This window comes from Danio aesculapii, chromosome 16, assembly GCF_903798145.1.
Source record: "Danio aesculapii chromosome 16, fDanAes4.1, whole genome shotgun sequence".
In the NCBI taxonomy this organism is placed as follows: domain Eukaryota; kingdom Metazoa; phylum Chordata; class Actinopteri; order Cypriniformes; family Danionidae; genus Danio; species Danio aesculapii.
Genome location: NC_079450.1, coordinates 33,421,714 through 33,446,449, shown reverse-complemented (window position 1 = coordinate 33,446,449; position 24,736 = coordinate 33,421,714). Strand labels below are relative to the sequence as shown.

Sequence of the window (24,736 nt, the reverse complement as noted above, 5' to 3'; positions counted from 1 at the left end):
GGGACATGTCAGGTCTACTTCAGGTAAGTCAGAAACCCAAGACAAGTCCACACATACAAAGCTCGGGGTAGGCTACATGTGGCTGATTATACTTAAGGTCATTTCAGTTATGTGGAATTTTTAAAAGTTAGCCCTAAGCTGTCTGTGCTAGTAATAAGTTAGTAGTTAAATAGGCTAGCTAATTATAAAAAAATATATAGGTGAAGAGGAAAAAATGCAATATGAGAGTTACAAAGTAATGACACTTCTGTGTGACTTAACATTCATCTGAATTCCATTTGAGGCTATGTCATTTATTTCTTGTGACAGGCTATAATTAGTGCATGTATTGCACACTGAAAGTACATATTTAACAACTTTGCATCATTGTGGTCCAAACCAGACACAACTGGTATTAAAGGAGGGCTGGAGATTGATAAGCAGTTTTGGAGCATAGTAATTTTTTCCAGATGTTTTTATTGACATTTTTCTCAATAAAACAACAATTTCTAAACGATTTGAAAAATAGAGACAATTTATCTTCGCTCCAACAGAGCCCCCCGCTCACTGCACTATTCTATACATTATATTATGCACTTTCTTAATCTGTTTTATTTCATATTATGAAATATACATACATACTGTACATAAGCAAATACAAGTTCCCTTATATATTCACTCATTTATTGTGTGTGTATATACATATGTGTGTGTGTGTGTGTGTGTGTGTGTGTGTGTGTGTGTGTGTGTGTGTGTGTGTGTGTGTGTATATATATATATATATATATATATATATATATATATATATATATATATATATATATATATATATATATATATATATATATTTGAAAACATAAATTCAAAATTTTATAAAATGGAGGAAAGAAAAAAAGAGAAAAACAAACAAATAACAGCCAAACTGCACAAACTGCAAATATTAGGTTTGGATCCATTTGCTCTGTATATCAGCACTGGCTTGAATCAAATATTTGACTGTAACCTTTGGTGAAGTACTGAAACTTCTCCATTATAAGATGGTACATAAGATCCATAATCCAATGATAAAAAGTTCTTGGAAATTTGTCCTTCCATTTTAACGCTTTAAACTAAATAATTGTATGTCACAGGTATTACATTCTGATGGTATGATAACCTTGGATAAAAATATCACGGTTTCACAGTATTGTGATTATTGCTCTAAAATAAATTCTTTTTAAATGTCTGGACAAAAAACTAAGACGTTTTTCCCCTTTGAACACAATATACTTTATTTTGAGAAACATTTTAAATATTTTGGAACAGTAAACATGTCAGGCTAAACAATTGAAATTCATCATTTGAAATAGAAAATCATTGACTTCTGCTGTCTTTATTAGTTTCAAAACCACCAATTGAAATTAAAATGACATCTGGAGATACTGTTGTCCTAAAAAAGTAAATAAAAAATCTTACATATAGGAACAGTATAGCAAAAATGTTGCCGGTTTTAAAACCTTGACTTTTCCAAACAACGATATTCCTTGAAAACGGTTATTGTCCCATGCCTAGTCACAGATAAATTAAGTTGAGTGAATCTCATTCATAATGTCTTGCCAGATTCCTTCTGAGGAAATCAACATAGTCAGAGCTTGTAGAAATACCATAAAAGGAATTATTCAGTCGTGTGCTGGAATACCATAAAATGATGGACAAGAACTCCAAATGTGTCAGTATACAGTCTCTCTTTGTTTTTACTTTGTTAGTACACATATTACAAAACATAATAGGTGAAAAAAACAAACAAACCCAAACGTCATTCTACAAAAACAAATGAATGTGTACATATAAAGGCATCACACCCATGTTATCAAGTTTGCTCCTTTAACCGCAATGAACTCTTCTATAAATCAATAAAATGTTGTCATACTTTCAAGCATTAACTCTTCTGACTGTAGAGAATGACTTTTAAATGTGATCACTGCTAGAATAAAAACAATAAATAAATAAAAAAGCAGTTATTTATAGAAATATCAGCATTAAATTATTAGAAGCATCTTAGTTTCAAATCCTTAAGCCCAAGCGTTTCAATAATGTTAAATTTGACTTGTTAAATCCCGCAAAAGACATATAAATGTAACTTTATAAGACTTATATAAATATAAAAAAGCCATATAAATGTGACAGAAAAATGCATTTAAGTTTGTTTATAGCAGTTTCAATTGTCTCAGTAATGCCTCTAAGACAGAGATGCCCAAACTGGGGCCTGCGGGTCAAAGTTTGCCCTTTGTATAATTTGATTTGGCCCGCCAGAGGGAAAATGATTGGGAAAGGTTGAGTAGTGACTTTAACAGAGATTCTCATTTCTATTTTAATGTAACTTTTTGTTTGTTTGTTTTACTGATGAGCTACAAAGAAGCAAACTGAAATTAAATGTTTCAATTAAATGTTGTAAATGAATCAGATATATTTTTAAGTTACATGATTTCACTTAACGAATAATAGAAAAAGCAGAAGGCGTCAGCGTGCAAATCAAGGCAAAGACAAATTCAGCATGACTAGTGTATTCCGCAGTGAACTCTATTGTTTCATAAATTGGTGTTTTTGGGTTTTATTGTAACAAGTTTGTTAAAATAATATACAGTTTCAAAAAAATATAGAATGCATCAGTAAATACGGTTGAAGTAATTTTTTCTATTTATTTATAACTATTATAATATACATTAGGAAATTACACGTGGCAACTTCAATGTTGTACAAATGTAATACTGTTGCTATACTTACTTTTGGCCCACAGCTCTCAATCAAGCTTGGATTTTGGCCCTTCATAAGAAAAAGTTTGGTCACCCCTGCTCTTTGGCTTTAAATTGTATTTAAATATAAATTGGTTATTTGGTAAACTATACTTAGTAGAAATAATCAGTCATTCATGAAAAATAGCCTTTGGCATTACTTTAAGAAACCCGACCCTTCATTTTAAAAATAGTTTCAGCAATTTGTACATGCCTTATGACAGTTGATATTAAGCAAGATTTTTCCACAGATTGGGATGGATCAGTGATACTATACGCAGTGTGTGTCAAGGGTGTGGATTTCGACTCCTCTTTGTAAAAGACAAAAAAGGCTCAGCGATTAATAGTCTGCTTTTGTATGTCATATAAAGGTGGTTCCAGCACTGTACCTAAAGATGGTTTCACTTGAATGATCATAATAATATCAACTTGTTAAGAATTATATAAATAAGCAATGGAAACAAGACACTGATGGATAACTTCAAAAACCACAATAAGCTTTTCTGGAAGCCCAACCCCTGTCTATTGTGTATTTCCTTTCACATTTTATACGTTTAACTTTGCTAAACCAGGTGCTATATGAATCTAAAACTTCTGTTTCCAACTGTTTAGTTCTTGCATCAGATCTCAGTTATCAGATCATCAGTCTGTGTCATGCTATGACTGTCCCCCACAAAAATTACATCATGACTGGTATAATAAAAATCACAAATTTTACTATTTTAAGTTGAGCTTGAAAGACCTTATGACAACATATTATTAGTTTCACGTTTCAGCATTAAAAACAATGAAATCATAACAGCATTACCAAGAGTTATTTGCGTATGATAGATTTTCTCTTTTGATAGATGATGCCATATAATTGCTAAATTGGGACATACTTAAAGATGTTATTGTCAAAAACATTAAAACAATCATTATTCATTTCTGAATTGATAATCTTCACATTTGCCTTGTGGTACATATGTAAGAGCTTCAGAGGGTTTGGTGTCAACTGTTGGGAGATAAAATTCAGAATATTATTTTTACACCACCTGCCATTATTAAAAAAAAGAGGGTCACACTTTATAATATCCTTCATAATATCCTATTTATAAATAAAATATTGTTGCTTCAAGGTGTTTTAATATGAATTTATTGAACTGATGACTTTACTTTAAGTTATAATAAACAATTATAATGTAAATTAAATGTAAATAAATGTTATTACAGTTTCTTTGTGCTGATGTTCTGGGCTTATTTTTAAAAAAAGACATATGTCATGCTAACTTGTGTTGAAAACATCTAACTCATGTTAACTTGATGTTAATTGTTATAACAAACTTTTTAAAGTTAATTTAACTCATAATTTTAAGGCAAGAGTGTAAACTTCTTAGTTAGTTGTTACAACAAGCTATATTTAGTTCATTTAATTTAAATTTTAAGGCAACCAAGTAACTTTTTCTGTTTTTGTTACAACAAACTAAACTTGTAGTTGAGTTGACAAATCTTTTGTTCACTTCAAAAAAACTTCAAATTATATTGTATTAACTGTTTCAAGTAATCAAATTGATTAAGTTTACTTAAAAAGTAGTTTATTCAACAATTTTACACTATTAAGTTGAGTTTACTTAAATTTGTAAGTCCACTTAAACTGCTTGATGAAGTTGATGCAATACAAAACTTTAGAAAAATGAGTTGAAACAACAAATGACTCAAGTTATTATAACTCACATAGTTACAATGAACTCAAAATTTTAGGGCAACTAGGTAACTTAATTTTTTTAGTCAAACTAACAGACCATTTTACAGTGCAGTAATGTATTAACATAAACTAAGTTTGAACAATACTTGGGGAAAAATCTGATTCTAAGGCTCCTGTGAGTAGGTTCAGTAATTTAACTTTTATGGCATTTAATAAGTTATTTTCATTGTCTTTAAAATGAAATAACTGAACATAAACATAGAAGACTAAGGAAAGAAATGCTATTTTTTAAAAGGAGATTTTAGATGAACTCTTTACTTGTATGCATTTATTTATGATGGTTCTACATTTACTAATGCTTTATTAAAATCCAAATTCATGCTTGTTAACATTAGTTAATGCATTGTGAGTTAACATGAACTAACAATAAACAACCATATTGTCGTTGAATAATGTTAAGGAACATATACTGTAATAAATGTATTGTTATGTTAGAAATGCACTAATTAATACAACTAATACAACATTAATACAACCTTGTTGTAACATTTTAAAACAAACAAAAAATTTTCTTTTTCATGTTTACATTTGGAAATCAATCAGATTTTTTATTTGATTTAGAAACGTTAAACTTTCAGTGTAGAAAGCATAATGGAAAAATTCTAACACAATTTTATGTGACTTATCCCAGTTTAACTGTTAACTTGTTTTAATTTGACACTGGTACTGTACGCTGAAAAATAAAATGACTTAATAATTACTTGATAAAATCATAACAAATCTTTATAAGTAAATTCAAGTAAATTTGAGTAATCTTATTTCAAGTACAATTAGCTTGTCAATATCATGTAAAGTGTCAATATCTAAAACAATTTTTAATATATTCATTCATTTTCTTTTCGGCTTAGTCCCTTTACTAATCTGGGGTCACCAACTTATCCAGCACATGATTTATGCAGCGGATTCACTTCCAGCTGCGACCCATCTCTGGGAAACACCCATACAACCTCATTCACAAACATGCACTAAGGACAATTTAGCTTACCCAATTCACCTATAGCAATTCATCGGAGCACCCGGAGGAAATCCACACGAACACGGGGAGAACATGCAAACGCCACACAGAAATGCCAACTGACCCAGCCGTGGTTCGAACCAGCGACCTTCTTGCTAAGAGGCAACAGTGCTACCCACTGCGCCACCGTGCCGCCCTGAATTTATTTACATTAATAAAGTTCTTTTTTTTTAGCTGAAGGAACATTGCTTTTGTCAATTATTTGTTACAAACTACATTTGTTTTTCTTTAATAAATTTTTACTTTATTTTATCAACTTATAATCTGGGCGATCCCTGATATATCAACCAAGTCATCACATTTCAATTAAAATTAACTTAATATTAGGTTTATTTACAATGATTAGAACATAATTAAATATTGCAAGAAAATGTATTCTTCTTTTTCCACTCAATGCATTTACTACATGAAGTAAATGTGTTAATATGTAAAATTCTAGTTATCCTTGACATTTAAAATTAGATTAAATATTAGATTTTATTACATATTTTTAAAGTGTAGTTCAGAAAAGGTAAATACAATACTTATATCAATAATAATTTGCAGTAACTTACAGGTTGACATGGTTTCTGAGGTCCGTTCAACCAAAGAATACAACGGGACATCATACCCTGCCAGAACAAAAAAACAACCTTTTAAACGCTTTTTGATGCCATTTAAGCATTTAACATGAATGTCACTTACTGTACCTTCTGCAACATATGAATAATATACAGATAACGGGCGGTTGAGCTCTGCTAGAAGAGACAAAAAGAGGCATTTTACCATCATGCATGAAAGTTACATGTTAAAACATTTCATTGCAACACAGCTTCATTAGTCTTTAAACCCAGGTGATTACAAAACTCCTAAATTCTTCATATTTTTTGCCATTTATCTTAATCTTGCAAATATATAACCACATCTTTACTAACATTCACTCATTTGAATAAAGCATCTACAAAATGAAAATATGTAAGATATTATAGCACTCAGTGTATTTGATTGTGGGTTTGGTTTGAATAGCTTTTCTGTTAGAGTCAAGAATATAACAGGAAGGTGCTAAACAAGTATACAAGGTATGAAACTGAGGTTCTGATGACAAAAAAAGTCATCACTTACTATCTCTGTTCCAATAAGTCATTTGTCTGTCTGACAGACAATAGTGTTAAACATTTATAGATTTCAGTGGTGGACTTACTGTGGCTGTTGTTTCTGTGCTTTCGCTTTTTGAAATAAACAATGACACAGATGATCAGTGATAAGATGGTAAGCAGAGACACCACTGTGGCCGTCACTACTGCTGTCAGATTGTTTGCTGTTGTGTCAGTGTTGCCTTTGTTATGGCCAGCAGGAGTTTTAAGAGTACCTGCATTAAATATATGATTGCATTTTATCAGTGCATTTGGTTAGACAATTTTAATCACAGACAGGCACATTCACATATATTCAAGCACATCTTACCTGTGGTACGCAGTGTTGTGGATTTAGCAATAACAAGATCTGTAAGTAAAATGCAAACAATTTTTTATTAAGAATCTAAAAATCAGTTGGATTTAGCATGCTTTATATAAACACATCAGCCTGGGAGTAATTATATGTCTTGTTTTAATGACTAAATCTGATACATTTATTATACTTATAAAAATCTTATTCTCCTTAAAAGATTTTTTAGACCCCAATACAATTGTTCAGCTGATTCTTGTCCTATAAAAAGCAAGATTGCCAGGTTATGCATTACTAGTGAGAATTTTTTAAAGGGTTAGTTCCCCCCAAAATAAAAAAAATCCCATCCTCATGTTGTTCAGAACCCCTGAGACCAATTCGTTCATCTTCAGAACACAAATTTATAGATTTTTTATGTTTTTAATTTAGTGCACTGTAATAAATGATGGGTTCCACACAATTACTTCAATTTGTCCAAACACAAATAAATTAAGTTAATTCCATCGTTTTTTTTCCCACAAATTTATGTAGATTAATTATAAAACAATTAAGTTGTCCCAAAAAATCTAAAGGATTAATGCATCATGCACACTAGCAGCGACCTTGTTGCTGCCTGTCGCTCTTGGTGGCGATCTGCTGCAAATGCAGGTCTGTGTAGGTCTATCGCATGGAGGATAACGTAAGCTCTACTGATGCTCCTATTGCCTGTCGCTCAAGAAGGTTGATCTTCATTTGCATAAAGTCGAAGGATTCTCTTTGTCGCATCACTCAACACGCCCACCTGCTCGCTAATGTAGACAGAGGTTGCCAGAAGTCGCTCACTCTCCGTTGAAATGAACAGTCACTTGTCGTTGTCGCTTTGCCGCTGCAAGTCACTTATAGTGTGAATGAGGCTTAAATTTTGATTTGAATGTGTAATAGGACAGTAATTTGACTGGGAGCAAAGTTGGAGAAATTAAGAGGGAGAAAAAGAGAGAGAGAGAGACGGGATGGAATGGAATCAAATTGGGAAAGGTCTGCGAGGCATGAACTCAGGATGCCCAAAGAACAGTTGTGCTACATGTCACCGTACCGCATATTTTTAAATGAAAATCAAGACCTCTGACACCACACAGATGGCAAGAGTCACAGGACTTTATTCAACAGTTTCCTCTGTTTGGTGTTTACTCCAGATACTTGTACACAATTTCCTCTGTTTGAAACAAATAACAAGCATAAACCGAGCACAGCATATCGCTCATGAATGCACAGCCTGAACTGATAATAAAAAGAAGTAATTGTTGAATAAAGTCATTTTTGTGTTCACAAAATTATACTAGTAGCTTCGTAACATTACAAATTAACCTCTGAGAAATACATGGACTGTTTAAAGGCATTTTTGGTACCTTTCTGAACTGCAACTCTTTCTGTGAATTCAAGGGGTCCCAGAGCTCTTGGATTTCATCTAAAATATCTTTAAATGTGTTATAAAGATCTCAGGGGTTTTGTGAGGGTGAGTTTTTATTTGTGGGTGAACTGTTTGTGTCAGGAAATAGTAGTATTGTTAGAAGTGTTGTTAAATGATTTCATTTTAGACATCATTAAATAAAGTAACTGAAAAAATGCAGTTTGTTTAATAATATTGATTAGATTGAAAAAAAAGTTAAATTATTTTAAAACGCACCTTTGAACTGCAGCTTCACTTCATGGCAGGTTTTGTCATTCACTCTGCACCGATACCACAGTTCATCAGCCTTTACTGAATCTCTTATAAGCAGAGAACCGTTCTCTAGTTGTCTCACTCTCTCAAACAGAGGCTTCGAGAGTTTCTCTGTGCTGTTTGAGGTCTTGGATGATGAGCGATATTGTGTTATATCTGTTGACCTGTGACCTTCGATGACTTTCCAAGTGACTTGATCAGTTTTGTTACGTTGGGGATGTTCAGAGCATGGCAGCAGCACTGCAGAGCCTAATGTTGCAGAGACAGACTCCAATTTTTTACAGTCTAAAACCGAAGAAATACAGTAGTAGTCATACAATGCATGTTTATGATCCATAATAGGGATTATTTGCTTGTTTAAAAATGTGCATTCTCACCTTTGACTGTCAGGGTAAATCGAGTTACGTTAAGGCAGTCCTGATCTTTGTAGACCTCACAGTCATAAAGGCCTTCATCTGTTAGTTGGATGTCTTTCAGATCAAGTTGAATATTTCCAGCATGTTTTCTCACAGACCATCTCTGGTTCTCTGATGCTGGAGAGATGTCTGGATAGATCAGGATGTCCTGAACTGGGTTATTCTTGCGTAGTTTCACTGTTAAAGACTCCAGTGGGTGGGTTATGCTTAAACAAGGAATAGACATGCTGTCACGCTGAACACAGCTTATGTTCAACTGTTGAAGCTGTTCACAGGGTCTCTGAGCTAAAAGTGAAAATAAAAAGGGAAATGAGAAATCTTTGGAGAACTGAGATGTAGAAAGATAGGACATACCACATGGTTTACAATAAAGATATCATTTTCTATAATTATCCTGCTGAATGCAGTAAGTGTATAAAATATTTAATTCATAATTTACTCTGTAGCACTTTACAACAGTAAACCCAACCCAAACAATGAAAAATATATCTGAAGCATTAATTAAGCTTAAAGAAAAATGCCTGTTATTATTAATTAGAAATAATACTGTAACAACTGTATTGCTCTTTGCTATTTTGCTACACATAATTGCAAATGATCAGCATTAAGGTTTATATCAATTTTATGTCAAGTTGTCGCACAACAAACAAACAGTTAAAACAAATACCATCTTCAGTAACACAATTTCTTCTACAGTAACCCTTTTCTTATTACTTTTATTTTTATATCATTTTAGAACAGAACCTGTACATAAACACACCAAAAAGATCAACTGAGGTCAACTTCCTAATAAGTTAACATTATGTAACGTGTAAATGGCATTGATGATATGCATGCTACACCCATGGCACATTTACACACCCAAGTGCATATACAATACGCATTTTGCTTTAGTAAGTAATTTGACTTCATATAAAAAACACTTACCTCCGCATTCCAATAAAGCAGCTATAAAAAGATTTAAAAGTAGGAAATATGAAAGCTGAAAACTCCCCATCATCTACAAATGCTCACTGCAGGGTAAAAGACCTCTATGTGAGCACGGGCCACATCACTCCACTTTCTAGGTTAACGAAATGTAAAGTGAAATGAGGAAGTAAGATCTTGTGCATTTCAGCCGCTTATGTGCATCTTTAAACTGATGCATCTATTCAGAAAGCTGCTATAATAAGATATAGAAGTTGAAAGTATAAAGAAGCAGCTCATTGCAGACAAATAAGCAGCTCATTGCAGACAAATAAAATATAAACAGAAGCCACAGAACTTTTTTCTCCCGAGTTATTTTCAGATTGCCAAAGTAGGAAATGGGATTTCTGTGAAATGTCAAGCGACAAGTAGTTTTGCTCACATTTGAAATCATTGAATCGATCAGCTTCATGATTATATAGTGATAACATGACCATACAAATCATTTATTCCATTAGTTTATCAGAATATTTTTTTCTGAAACCAATAAGTATGTTTAAGACTGTTAGAAGTATGTCATTATGGGCTCATCTCACCTAAAAAGTCTTCCAGGCACCATGCAAGCATTTAGAGCACAAAGGCAGTATTCACTTTCCTGTTAGACAAATACATTTTAGTTTTACATTTGGTATTTTTGAAAAAAGGATAATACACAATAATATATATATATATATATTCTAAAAAAGGATATTTAATAAAGGATATTCTTCTGTTTAGTTTACAGAGTGAGTAGGATAAAGGGAGCAGCCCAGGAGGTTTCAGTGACTTGACTCAATGTTTTTAGTCATGATATAAATATTTTCTAGAATATAGTACAGACGTTGGTGTCCGGAGCAATAGTAAGGTCTTCTTTCCACTTGATTATTAGTAAAATTATGGTTTTATTTGAATCGATTATAAATGTGTTTATTTTCAAAAGTATTTTTTTCGTGGAGTATAAATTAATTCTGCTGCATATGCTACAGTGGATTGTGAATATTGATGGTTCTGGTGTTGATTTCGAATTACAGTAAATAGGTGATTTGAGTTGTAAATAATTCAAGAAGTGATTTCTTCCGATACCGTAATCATGGACTAAGAAAGAAAATGAAACCATGTTTGTAATGAAAAGCATGATTAATACGTGATGCCCTCTTCTGCCTATTTTTGGAAATGAAGTGTTTTTGTTGTTGCTTGTTGTCCTGATTGTTCCACAGTGGGGTGAGGTTAGATAGAGCCTGATTGGAGTTTTTGGTTTGGTACTATTTTTGGTAAAATATTTACACTAGCAGTCAAAAGTTTGGGGTCAGTTTATTTATTTATTTATTTTTATTTTTATTTGTTTTTTTAAGAAAATTTTTCTGTTAATCAAGGTGGCATTTATTAAATGTAAAGCAATTGTTAAATATTTATTAAAACTTTAAATAACTGCTTTCTTACTGTATGCAGTTTCAAATGAAATTATTACTCCAGTGATTATTGCTTTCATTACTGTTAGCATTAATAATATTATTAATTATTCATGTTGGAGTGATTTCTGAAGAATCATGTGACTCTGAGGACTGGAGTAATGAAGCTGAAAATTCATCTTTAAAATGACTGGTTTAAATGATTAAATTAAGTTATAAACTATGTTTGAACACTTATTTTATGGTGCAAAAGCATTTCACAATTTGTACTGTATTTTGATGAAATAATTGTAGCCTTGGTGAGCAGAAGCTTTTTTTTAAATATTTCAAAATCTTAATGACCCCAAACTTTTGAGTGTATATTAGTGTATTCTATTAGGTAGTGTATATTGTAAAATGCAGATTTCAGCAGTCATTACTGCAGTCTTCTATTTCAATTGATTCAGCAACACTTTTTAAGTAAAAATTCACACTTTTAACCACTGGCTTATTACCTGCTTATATATTACAGTTTTTCTCAGTTGCTTTGTTAAAGTACTCAGATCAGAATTGAAATTCTCAAAACTAGCCAACCCAGGCTGTTCAATCTTCAAATCCCTGCAAATAATTATGTACAATTCTCTGATGTTTTCGACATTATCAATTGCTTATGTCATTTTGATCAACATGCAAAATGGCTTAACAAGTTGTCACATTATTTTGCCATAATGCATTGTTCTAAACATTTCCATTAGACTTTTTTTAAAATCTGTCCTGAATTGGTAAATTGCAGCCAGGAAAAACCTTGACTTTTCTAGTGAAGGTGCATCTAATGAACCATGATGTATGTATATATACTTGATACTTGACATTTGACAGTAACATCAGAAGGTGTGAGAAGACTGCACTGTAATTCATACAGCACTGCATGTACAGTTTTTCCCGAAGGAGTTTGGCCTACAGTATGTTAACATTTCTATTTTCTTTTCTATATTTCTCTTTATGCGATGCAGTGCTGTGTTTTCCTTTCTGTATCACGCTGACATGATAACTTTATGAGCAAAAAAAATATATAATATATTTGTAATTAAAACTGTAGCCATAGTTTACATCAGAGAATCCCTTCAGAGTGCACTGTTGACAACATGACTAAGCAATTTGACTGTCTTATCTATACACAATGACAGAAGGACTTGCTATTCTGCAATTCTGGCATGTTCATTGACACAGAGATTTATTTTTGAGGGATGAACTAATACTTTTGAGCAAGAGACTGGCTTTGGCAGGTAATCTATTGTGTTTTGCAAAATACATTCTGATCTGAAAAATGTACAAAAGTGAGAAAACCTGTAAATGGTTGCTCATAAGTCATGGATCTTAACAAGACAACTTGACAATTATAATTAGTTGTAAATTTGAGCCATTTAAAAAATTTACTTCTGACTTTGAGTCTTTTGTTAATTGCTAATCACCTCCAAACAATATAGATGAATGACGGATGATTTTACTCTAGTGGTTTGCCGTTCATAGCGTGCTACTGTAACGAAGGTCAGCAACAGTACCTAAATTTACCTTGAGATTCCAGTAAAGCCACTGTAAGAATACTCAAAAGCAGGAAATTTGAAGACTGAATAAATCCTATTATATTGTATATAGACACTCATTTTAAGACATATTAGTTTTCAGTACAAGCCATAAAACAAGTAACTTTCCCTTAATAATCAATTATAGTTTCAGTACTCTAGATTGCATCTGAAAAAAGAGATCTGAGATCTGAGTTTTGTGGCCTGTTGTGAGCTTCTGCATGTGATGGACAGTTTTCAGCATTCAAACACTATAGACGTTGTTAATCTAAAGCATATTTGATGGGAATGGAAAAAAATCTGTAAACATTATTCGTACAGTAAGCCATAATCAATGACTTGTACTGTTGTTTAACGATATACCAAGTGATCAGCTGAGGAAAAATGTATAAAAGTTTTTTCTTTTTGATTTAGGACTTTTAATGTGTCACTGCAGAGACTGCCATCCAGTTGTTGCTTTCCTGTTTCCATCTAACATGAATAATGTCTATTTGACAACTTTTAAAACTTATAAAACTTCTCAATGTAGCTGTATTAGAAAATAACTGTTAGAAATGAAGCTGCAATTCAAATATCTAGAAAAGACTGACAACTAATCATTGAAAAGGTGGATGTACTTTAAGTAGCTACACTTAAAAAGGCAGAAAAAACAGACAGTGTCCTATATGATACTCACAGTCATCCAAAAAGGCTGCCAGAAGTAAGCCAAATCGTCTCTGTTGTTACAATCAAACGAGAAAAATCAAAGTGTTTAGGCTAACAGCACCATCAGATCAATGCTGCTGTTCGAACATCTAGAAGAAATATGAAGACAGAAAACTCCCCATCGCATACAAAGTGTACCTCACTGCAGAACTGAATATAAGCAAAAGCCACAGGAGCTTTCTTTACCATCCAACACCATTTTTTAAAGTGGCAAAATAGGAAACGAGATTGTGTAAAATGTCAAGAGGCATACCATTTTGCATACATTAGAATAGAAATAATTACATAAAAATTATTATTAAAAAAATTATATATATATATATATATATATATATATATATATATATATATATACATACATATATATATATATATATATATATATATATATATATATATATATATATATATATATATATACATACATATATATACAGTATTTCTGTAGGTTAAATAACTTTACCAATTTTAGGAAAAATCTAGGCCAGATAGTGTTGTAGTGTAAAGACCATGTAAACTGACAACCAGACCATAGTGTGTACATTACAAGTTAAAAAGCAGGCTGAGAATGAGTCAAGATCAACTGGTTTGTTAGAAAGATTCACATTTATTTACTGTTTATTTAATTTTGATTTATTTAATAAACAATACTACTTTTAGAGTTTTTACCAAAGAAATTAAATCACTAGAAAAAAATGGAATAAATTGGGGTTGAAATAGACTAGTTTATTTACTAACTCATTTTCCTTTGGCTTTGTCCCTGATTGGGGTCACCACAGCAGAATGAACCGCCATCTATTCCAGCATATGTTTTACACAGCGGATGCTGTTCCAGCTGCAACCCAGTACTGGGAAACACCCATAGACTCTCATTCACACACACACTCATACACTATGGTCAGTTTTTGTTTACCCAATTCACAATTAGCGCAATTCTTTGAACTGTGGGGGAAATCAGAGCACCCGGAGGAAACCCATGCGAACATGGGCAGAACATGCAAACGTCTAGGCTGGTTTATATACAGGTATTAAGATCTGCACTCTTAATAGTATTGGTGCAATGACAATGTTTTTAATGTAATGCCTATTGTTTGCCAAATAATTTTTAGTAAACAGTTTTTTTAAAAGAACCTTATTTATTTTCATAGCATGAATCATTTTCATTATATACTGTATACACTACCGGTCAAAAGTTTAGGGTCAGTGGGATTTTTAAATGGTTTAAAATAAGCTTCTCCTGCTCACCAAGGTTGCATTTATCTAATCATAAATACAGTACAAATTGTAAAATTGTGAAATGTTATTGCACTATAAAAAACTGATCAAAAGTAGTTTATCATTTAATTTAATCATTTATTCCAGTGATTTTAATGATGATTTTTTCAGCTTAATTTCTCCAGTCTTCAGAGTCACACGATCCTTCAGAAATCACTCTAATATTAATTATTATTACTATTATTATCATTATCATTATTATTATTATTATTAATGCTAATAGTGGGGCAGCACAATGGCGCAGTAGGTAGCACAATTGCCGCACAGCAAGAAGGTCGCTAGTTTGAGCCCCGGCTGGGTCAGTTGGTGTTTCTGTGTGGAGTTTGCATGTTCTCTCCATGTTTGCGTGGGTTTCTTTCCCACAATCCACAGACATGTGGTACTGGTGAATGGATTAAACTAAATTGGCCGAAGTGTATGTGATTGTGTGCAAGAGTGTGTGGGTGTTTTTCTCAGTGTTGGGTTGGGGCTGGAAGGGCATCCGCTGTGTAAAACACGTGCTGGATTTATAAAGGGACTAAGCTGAAAAGCAAATGAATGAATGTTAATAGTAATAAAAGCAATAATGACTGGAGTAATAATTTCATTTGAAACTACATAAAATTAGTAATAAGTAAATATTTAATAAATAAGTATTTAACTTTTTTTTTTTTTACATTTAATAAATGCTGCCTTGATGAACAGAATAATTTTGTTTCAGTTATTAAACAAACTTTAATAATAAAAAAAAAACTAACCCCAAATTTTTGTCTGATAGTGTATATATATTTTATGGAAAAAGTGAAAAAATTGACAGACAGTAGACAAAATAGCCACAAAGCAGTAACAACAACAACAAAAGGGATTTTTTTTTGTATCCAAAGCAAAGAAAGATATATGAATAATCAGAATGTGTAGAAAACATTTCCACAGCCTATATGGGAAGTAAAACATTTAAAAAGATAGAAAAACATTGTTTTAAGTGTGCTTTGTCATGCAAGTGACACATTGCTATATGAGTGAGTCAGAATCATTTATTCCACTGATTCATCTGATTTATTTAATTAGTAGGCAGACATTACTCAGAAGCGGGCAACACTTAAACAACTGCTATGGATTTATTTTGATCTGTTTCTGTTGCCAGAATATAGAAAAATATTTTACAAATAACATCTAAAATGTACTATACTAAACATTAACTCCTTGTTTATTAAATGTGTGCATTAAATAAAAGGACAGTTTGTACAATAAAATGAAAACTAGATATTAAAGTTTGAGGACAAACTTTATGGTGGCTTGAAAAGCCGAGTCTGATTTAGCATGTTACTAGCCTGAATTAGCAAGTAACTAGCATGATTCTAACATAAATTAGCATGTAACTAGCATGATTCTAGCATGAATTAGCATGTTACTAGCATGTTACTAGCATGAATTAGCATGATTCTAGCATGAATTAGCATGTTACTAGCATGTTTCTAGCATGAGTTAGCATGTTACTAGCATGTTTCTAGCATGAATTAGCATGTTACTAGCATGATTCTAGCATGAATTAGCATGTTACTAGCATGTTTCTAGCATGAATTAGCATGTTACTAGCATGTTTCTAGCATGATTTAGCATGTTATTAGCATGCTTCTAGCATGAATTAGCATGTTTCTAGCATGAATTAGCATGTTATTAGCATGATTCTAGCATGAATTAGCATGTTACTAGCATGATTCTAGCATGAATTAGCATGTTACTAGCATGTTTCTAGCATGAATTAGCACGTTACTAGCATGATTCTAGCATGAATTAGCATGAATTAGCATGTTACTAGCATGATTCTAGCATGAATTAGCATGTTATTAGCATGATTCTAGCATGTTACTAGCATGATTCTAGCATGAATTAGCATGTTACTAGCATGATTCTAGCATGAATTAGCATGTTACTAGCATGATTCTAGCATGGATTAGCATGTAACTAGCATGATTCTAGCATGAATTAGCATGTTACTAGCATGTTTCTAGCATGAATTAGCATGTTACTAGCATGATTCTAGCATGTTACTAGCATGATTCTAGCATGAATTAGCATGTTATTAGCATGATTCTAGCATGAATTAGCATGTTACTAGCATGATTCTAGCATGAATTAGCATGTTACTAGCATGATTCCAGCATGAATTAGCATGTTACTAGCATGATTCTAGCATGGATTAGCATGTAACTAGCATGATTCTAGCATGAATTAGCATGTTACTAGCATGTTTCTATCATGAATTAGCATGTTACTAGCATGATTCTAGCATGAATTAGCATGTTACTAGCATGATTCTAGCATGAATTAGCATGTTACTAGCATGTTTCTAGCATGAATTAGCATGTTACTAACATAATTCTAGCATGAATTAGCATGTTACTAGCATGTTTCTAGCATGAATTAGCATGTTACTAGCATGATTCTAGCATTTATTAGCATGTTACTAGCATGATTCTAGCATGAATTAGCATGTTACTAGCATGATTCTAGCATGGATTAGCATGTAACTAGCATGATTCTAGCATGAATTAGCATGTTACTAGCATGTTTCTAGCATGAATTAGCATGTTACTAGCATGATTCTAGCATGAATTAGCATGTAACTAGCATGTTTCTAGCATGAATTAGCATGTTTCTAGCATGAATTAGCATGTTATTAGCATGATTCTAGCATGAATTAGCATGTTTTTAGCATCATTCTAGCATGAATTAGCATGTTACTAGCATGATTCTAGCATGGATTAGCATGTAACTAGCATGATTCTAGCATGAATTAGCATGTTACTAGCATGTTTCTAGCATGAATTAGCACGTTATTAGCATGATTCTAGCATGAATTAGCATGTTACTAGCATGATTCTAGCATGAATTAGCATGTTACTAGCATGTTTCTAGCATGATTCTAGCATGATTCTAGCATGAATTAGCATGTTACTACCATGTTTCTAGCATTAATTAGCATGTTACTAGCATGTCTCTAGCATGAATTAGCATGTTATTAGCATGATTCCAGCATGAATTAGCATGTTACTAGCATGATTCTAGCATGAATTAGCATGTTACTAGCATGTTTCTAGCATGAATTGGCATGTTACTAGCATGATTCTAGCATGAATTAGCATGTTACTAGCATGATTCTAGCATGGATTAGCATGTTACTAGCATGATTCTAACATGAATTAGCATGTTACTAGCATGTTTCTAGCATGAATTAGCATGTTACTAGCATGATTCTAGCATGTTACTAGCATGTTTCTAGCATGAATTAGCATGTTATTAGCATGATTCTAGCATGAATTAGCATGTTACTAGCATGATTCTAGCATGAATTAGCATGTTACTAGCATGATTCTAGCATGGATTAGCATGTTACTAGCATGATTCTAGCATGGATTAGCATGTTACTAGCATGTTTCTAGCATGAATTAGCATGTTACTAGCATGATTCTAGCATGTTACTAGCATGTTTCTAGCATGAATTAGCATGTTACTAACATGTTTCTAGCATGAATTAGCATGTTGTTAGCATGATTCTAGCATGAATTAGCATGTTTCTAGCATGAATTAGCATGTAACTAGCATGATTCTAGCATGAATTAGCATGTAACTAGCATGTTACTAGCATGATTCTAGCATGAATCAGCTTGTATCTAGCATAAATTAGCATGTTGTTAGCATGATTCTAGCATGAATTAGCATGTTACTAGCATGACTAGCATGTCACTATCGTGTTGCTAGCACCTTTCTAGCAAGATTAGCATGTCAGTAGGATGTTAAAACTGTTAGCGTGTGTTAGAAAAGCTAGTCACAGTCTCTGGGACAGTTGCTAGGGTGCTGAAATTGGTTGCTAGGGAGTGGCTAGTAAGTTTAAAGGTAATCAGTGATTGGCTGCTGGCTAGACTGAGTTGAATGAGGCCAGACTCTAGTCTGTAGGACAGTCTGATGCAGAGTTATGAGCTCACAAAGGCTGATCCAATGTTAAGTAAATGGGAGTCTTTTACAATGGAAGTCTATGGGACAGTTGCTAGGGTGCTGTAAGTGGTTGCTAGGGAGTGGCTAGTAAGTTAAAAAGTCATTAGTTATTGGCTGCTGGCTAGACTGAGTTAAATGAGTCCAGTTAGAAGTCTGTAGGACAGTCTGATGCAGAGTTATGAGCTCACAAAGTTTGACCCAATGTTAAGTCAATGGGACTTTTGGGATTTTTCTGGGTCGTTTTTCGGATAACCCAAGGTCGGATCAGTTAGAAAAGATATAGCAACCCGAGTCAGACCAGTTTGAAGGTTTGACGAAAGTTTGAAGTATGTAGCTTGAAAGGCCTCGGAGGAGATACACTTAGAAATTAGTCTCAGAAGAATAAGAAGAAGAAGAAGAAGAAGAAGAAGAAGAAGAATAATAACTAGATATTAAAGTTTGAGGACAAACTTTATGGTGGCTTGAAAAGCCGAGTCTAAAAGTTTGAAGTCGTTTTAAAGTGTAAATAACTGAAGCAGTTTTTATGAAGTTTTAAACAGTCGGCATAGACAAGTACATATATGTTAGCATGTTTCTAGGTTGTTGCTAGGCGGTTGCTAAAGTATTCTGAGTGGTTGCTAGGCAGTTGCCAACATCAATTAGCATGATTCTAGCATGAATTAGCATGTAACTAGCATGATTCTAGCATAAATTAGCATGATTCTAGCATGAATTAGCATGTAACTAGCATGATTATTGCATGGATTAGCATGTATTAGCATGTTGTTAGCATGATCCTAGCACGAATTAGCATGTTACTTGCATGTTTCTAGCATGAATTAGCAAGTTACTAGCATGATCCTAGCATGAATTAGCATGATTCTAGCATGACTTAGCATGTTACTAGCATGAATTAGCATGTTACTAGCATGATTCTAGCATGAATTAGCATGTTGTTAGCATGATTCTAGCATGAATTAGCATGTTATTAGCATATTTCTAGCATGAATTAGCATGTTACTAGCATGTTACTAGCATGAATTAGCATGTTATTAGCATGATTCTAGCACGAATTAGCATGATTCTAACGTGAATTAGCATGTTACTAGCATGATTCTAGCATGAATTAGCATGTTGTAAGCATGATTCTAGCATGCATTAGCATGTTATTAGCATATTTCTAGCATGAATTAGCATGTTACTAGCATGTTTCTAGCATGAATTAGCATGTTGTTAGCATGATTCCAGTATCAATTAGCATGTTACCAGCATGTTACTAGCATGAATTAGCATGTTACTAGCATGATTCTAGCATGAGTTAGCATGTAGTTAACATTATTCTAGCATGAATTAGCATGTAACTAGCATGATTCTAGCATAAATTAGCATGTAACGAGCATGATATTAGCATGAATTAGCATGTAACTAGCATATTAGTATGTTACTAGCATGATTCTAGCATGAATGAGCTTGTTTCTAGCATGAATTAGCATGTTGTTAGCATGAATTAGCATGTCACTAGCATGACTAGCATGTCACTATCGTGTTGCTAGCACCGTTCTAGCAAGATTAGCATGTCAGTAGGAAGTTTAAACTGTTAGCATGTGTTAGAAAAGCTAGTCACAGTCTCTGGGACAGTTGCTAGGGTGCTGAAATTGGTTGCTAGGGAGTGGCTAGTAAGTTTAAAGGTAATCAGTGATTGGCTGCTGGCTAGACTGAGTTGAATGAGGCCAGACTCTAGTCTGTAGGACAGTCTGATGCAGAGTTATGAGCTCACAAAGGTTGATCCAATGTTAAGTAAATGGGAGTCTTTTACAATGGAAGTCTATGGGACAGTTGCTAGGGTGCTGTAAGTGGTTGCTAGGGAGTGGCTAGTAAGTTAAAAAGTCATCAGTTATTGGCTGCTGGCTAGACTGAGTCAAATGAGTCCAGTTAGAAGTCTGTAGGACAGTCTGATGCAGAGTTATGAGCTCACAAAGTTTGACCCAATGTTAAGTCAATGGGACTTTTGGGATTTTTCTGGGTCGTTTTTTGGAAAACCCAAGGTCGGATCAGTTAGAAAAGATATAGCAACCCGAGTCAGACCAGTTTGAAGGTTTGACGAAAGTTTGAAGTATGTAGCTTGAAAGGCCTAGGAGGAGATACACTTAGAAATTAGTCTCAGAAGAAGAAGAAGAATAACTAGATATTAAAGTTTGAGGACAAACTTTATGGTGGCTTGAAAAGCCGAGTCTGAATTAGCATGTTACTAGCATGAATTAGCAAGTAACTAGCATGATTCTAGCATGAATTAGCATGTTACTAGCATGTTTCTAGCATGAATTAGCATGATTCTAGCATGAATTAGCATGTTACTAGCATGTTTCTAGCATGAGTTAGCATGTTACTAGCATGTTTCTAGCATGAATTAGCATGTTACTAGCATGATTTTAGCATGAATTAGCATGTTACTAGCATGTTTCTAGCATGAATTAGCATGTTACTAGCATGTTTCTAGCATGATTTAGCATGTTATTAGCATGATTCTAGCATGAATTAGCATGTTTCTAGCATGAATTAGCATGTTATTAGCATGATTCTAGCATGAATTAGCATGTTACTAGCATGATTCTAGCATGAATTAGCATGTTACTAGCATGTTTTTAGCATGAATTAGCATGTTACTAGCATGATTCTAGCATGAATTAGCATGTTACTAGCATGATTCTAGCATGAATTAGCATGTTACTAGCATGATTCTAGCATGGATTAGCATGTAACTAGCATGATTCTAGCATGAATTAGCATGTTACTAGCATGTTTCTAGCATGAATTAGCATGTTACTAGCATGATTCTAGCATGAATTAGCATGTTACTAGCATGATTCTAGCATGAATTAGCATGTTACTAGCATGTTTCTAGCATGATCTAGCATGTTACTAGCATGATTCTAGCATGAATTAGCATGTTACTAGCATGTTTCTAGCATGAATTAGCATGTTACTAGCATGATTCTAGCATGAATTAGCATGTTATTAGCATGATTCTAGCATGAATTAGCATGTTACTAGCATGATTCTAGCATGAATTAGCATGTTACTAGCATGATTCTAGCATGGATTAGCATGTTACTAGCATGATTCTAGCATGAATTAGCATGTTACTAGCATGTTTCTAGCATGAATTAGCATGTAACTAGCATGATTCTAGCATTAATTAGCATGTAACTAGCATGTTACTAGCATGATTCTAGCATGAATCAGCTTGTTTCTAGCATGAATTAGCATGTTGTTAGCATGATTCTAGCATGAATTAGCATGTTACTAGCATGACTAGCATGTCACTATCGTGTTGCTAGCACCTTTCTAGCAAGATTAGCATGTCAGTAGGAAGTTTAAACTGTTAGCATGTGTTAGAAAAGCTAGTCACAGTCTCTGGGACAGTTGCTAGGGTGCTGAAATTGGTTGCTATGGAGTGGCTAGTAAGTTTAAAGGTAATCAGTGATTGGCTGCTGGCTAGACTGAGTTGAATGAGGCCAGACTCTAGTCTGTAGGACAGTCTGATGCAGAGTTATGAGCTCACAAAGGTTGATCCAATGTTAAGTAAATGGGAGTCTTTTACAATGGAAGTCTATGGGACAGTTGCTAGGGTGCTGTAAGTGGTTGCTAGGGAGTGGCTAGTAAGTTAAAAAGTCATCAGTTATTGGCTGCTGGCTAGACTGAGTTAAATGAGTCCAGTTAGAAGTCTGTAGGACAGTCTGATGCAGAGTTATGAGCTCACAAAGTTTGACCCAATGTTAAGTCAATGGGACTTTTGGGATTTTTCTGGGTCGTTTTTCGGAAAACCCAAGGTCGGATCAGTTAGAAAAGATATAGCAACCCGAGTCAGACCAGTTCGAAGGTTTGACGAAAGTTTGAAGTATGTAGCTTGAAAGGCCTAGGAGGAGATACACTTAGAAATTAGTCTCAGAAGAATAAGAAGAAGAAGAAGAAGAAGAAGAAGAAGAACTAGATATTAAAGTTTGAGGACAAACTTTATGGTGGCTTGAAAAGCCAAGTCTGAATTAGCATGTTACTAGCATGAATTAGCAAGTAACTAGCATGATTCTAACATAAATTAGCATGTAACTAGCATGATTCTAGCATGAATTAGCATGTTACTAGCATGTTTCTAGCATGAATTAGCATGATTCTAGCATGAATTAGCATGTTATTAGCATGATTTTAGCATGAATTAGCATGTTTCTAGCATGAATTAGCATGAATTAGCATGTTACTAGCATGATTCTAGCATGGATTAGCATGTTACTAGCATGATTCTAGCATGAATTAGCATGTTACTAGCATGATTCTAGCATGAATTAGCATGTTACTAGCATGTTTCTAGCATGAATTAGCATGTTACTAGCATGATTCTAGCATGTTACTAGCATGTTTCTATCATGAATTAGCATGTTACTAGCATGTTTCTAGCATGAATTAGCATGTTGTTAGCATGATTCTAGCATGAATTAGCATGTTTCTAGCATGAATTAGCATGTAACTAGCATGATTCTACCATTAACTAGCATGTAACTAGCATGTTACTAGCATGATTCTAGCATGAATTAGCTTGTTTCTAGCATGAATTAGCATGTTGTTAGCATGATTCTAGCATGAATTAACATGTTACTAGCATGACTAGCATGTCACTATCGTGTTGCTAGCACCTTTCTAGCAAGATTAGCATGTGAGTAGGATGTTAAAACTGTTAGCGTGTGTTAGAATAGCTAGTCACAGTCTCTGGGACAGTTGCTAGGGTGCTGAAATTGGTTGCTAGGGAGTGGCTAGTAAGTTTAAAGGTAATCAGTGATTGGCTGCTGGCTAGACTGAGTTGAATGAGACCAGACTCTAGTCTGTAGGACAGTCTGATGCAGAGTTATGAGCTCACAAAGGTTGATCCAATGTTAAGTAAATGGGAGTCTTTTACAATGGAAGTCTATGGGACAGTTGCTAGGGTGCTGTAAGTGGTTGCTAGGGAGTGGCTAGTAAGTTAAAAAGTCATCAGTTATTGGCTGCTGGCTAGACTGAGTTAAATGAGTCCAGTTAGAAGTCTGTAGGACAGTCTGATGCAGAGTTATGAGCTCACAAAGTTTGACCCAATGTTAAGTCAATGGGACTTTTGGGATTTTTCTGGGTCGTTTTTCGGAAAACCCAAGGTCGGATCAGTTAGAAAAGATATAGCAACCCGAGTCAGACCAGTTCGAAGGTTTGACGAAAGTTTGAAGTATGTAGCTTGAAAGGCCTAGGAGGAGATACACTTAGAAATTAGTCTCAGAAGAATAAGAAGAAGAAGAAGAAGAAGAAGAAGAAGAAGAACTAGATATTAAAGTTTGAGGACAAACTTTATGGTGGCTTGAAAAGCCAAGTCTGAATTAGCATGTTACTAGCATGAATTAGCAAGTAACTAGCATGATTCTAACATAAATTAGCATGTAACTAGCATGATTCTAGCATGAATTAGCATGTTACTAGCATGTTTCTAGCATGAATTAGCATGATTCTAGCATGAATTAGCATGTTATTAGCATGATTTTAGCATGAATTAGCATGTTTCTAGCATGAATTAGCATGAATTAGCATGTTACTAGCATTATTCTAGCATGAATTAGCGTGTTACTAGCATGATTCTAGCATGAATTAGCATGTTATTAGCATGATTCTGGCATGAATTAGCATGTTACTAGCATGATTCTAGCATGAATTAGCATGTTATTAGCATGATTCTAGCATGAATTAGCGTGTTACTAGCATGATTCTAGCATGAATTAGCAAGTTATTAGCATGATTCTAGCATGAATTAGCATGTTACTAGCATG

The 24,736-nt window shown here is 33.7% G+C and overlaps 1 protein-coding gene across 1 annotated transcript; it reads right to left on the bottom strand.

The window, feature by feature from the left end:
• Positions 1-1,284: 1,284 nt before the first annotated feature.
• On the bottom strand, positions 1,285-10,092 carry LOC130243496 (uncharacterized). Its single transcript, XM_056475673.1, has 8 exons — positions 9,977-10,092; positions 9,011-9,334; positions 8,598-8,918; positions 6,953-6,991; positions 6,690-6,857; positions 6,199-6,246; positions 6,064-6,120; positions 1,285-3,744 (listed from the first exon to the last, which is right to left on the bottom strand). The coding sequence occupies exons 1-8, from the start codon at positions 10,047-10,049 to the stop codon at positions 3,668-3,670; spliced, it is 1,107 nt and encodes a 368-aa protein (XP_056331648.1). The 5' UTR covers positions 10,050-10,092; the 3' UTR covers positions 1,285-3,667.
• Positions 10,093-24,736: the final 14,644 nt, after the last annotated feature.

Excerpts from the sequence above, each read along its gene's own strand:
- LOC130243496 (XM_056475673.1), bottom strand. The coding sequence starts at position 10,049 with ATGATGGGGAGTTTTCAGCTTTCATATTTCCTACTTTTAAATCTTTTT. Across the intron at positions 8,919-9,010 it reads ATTTACCCTGACAGTCAAAG|ACTGTAAAAAATTGGAGTCT; the intron begins GTGAGAATGCAC and ends CTTCGGTTTTAG. Across the intron at positions 6,858-6,952 it reads CACAACACTGCGTACCACAG|GTACTCTTAAAACTCCTGCT; the intron begins GTAAGATGTGCT and ends TATTTAATGCAG.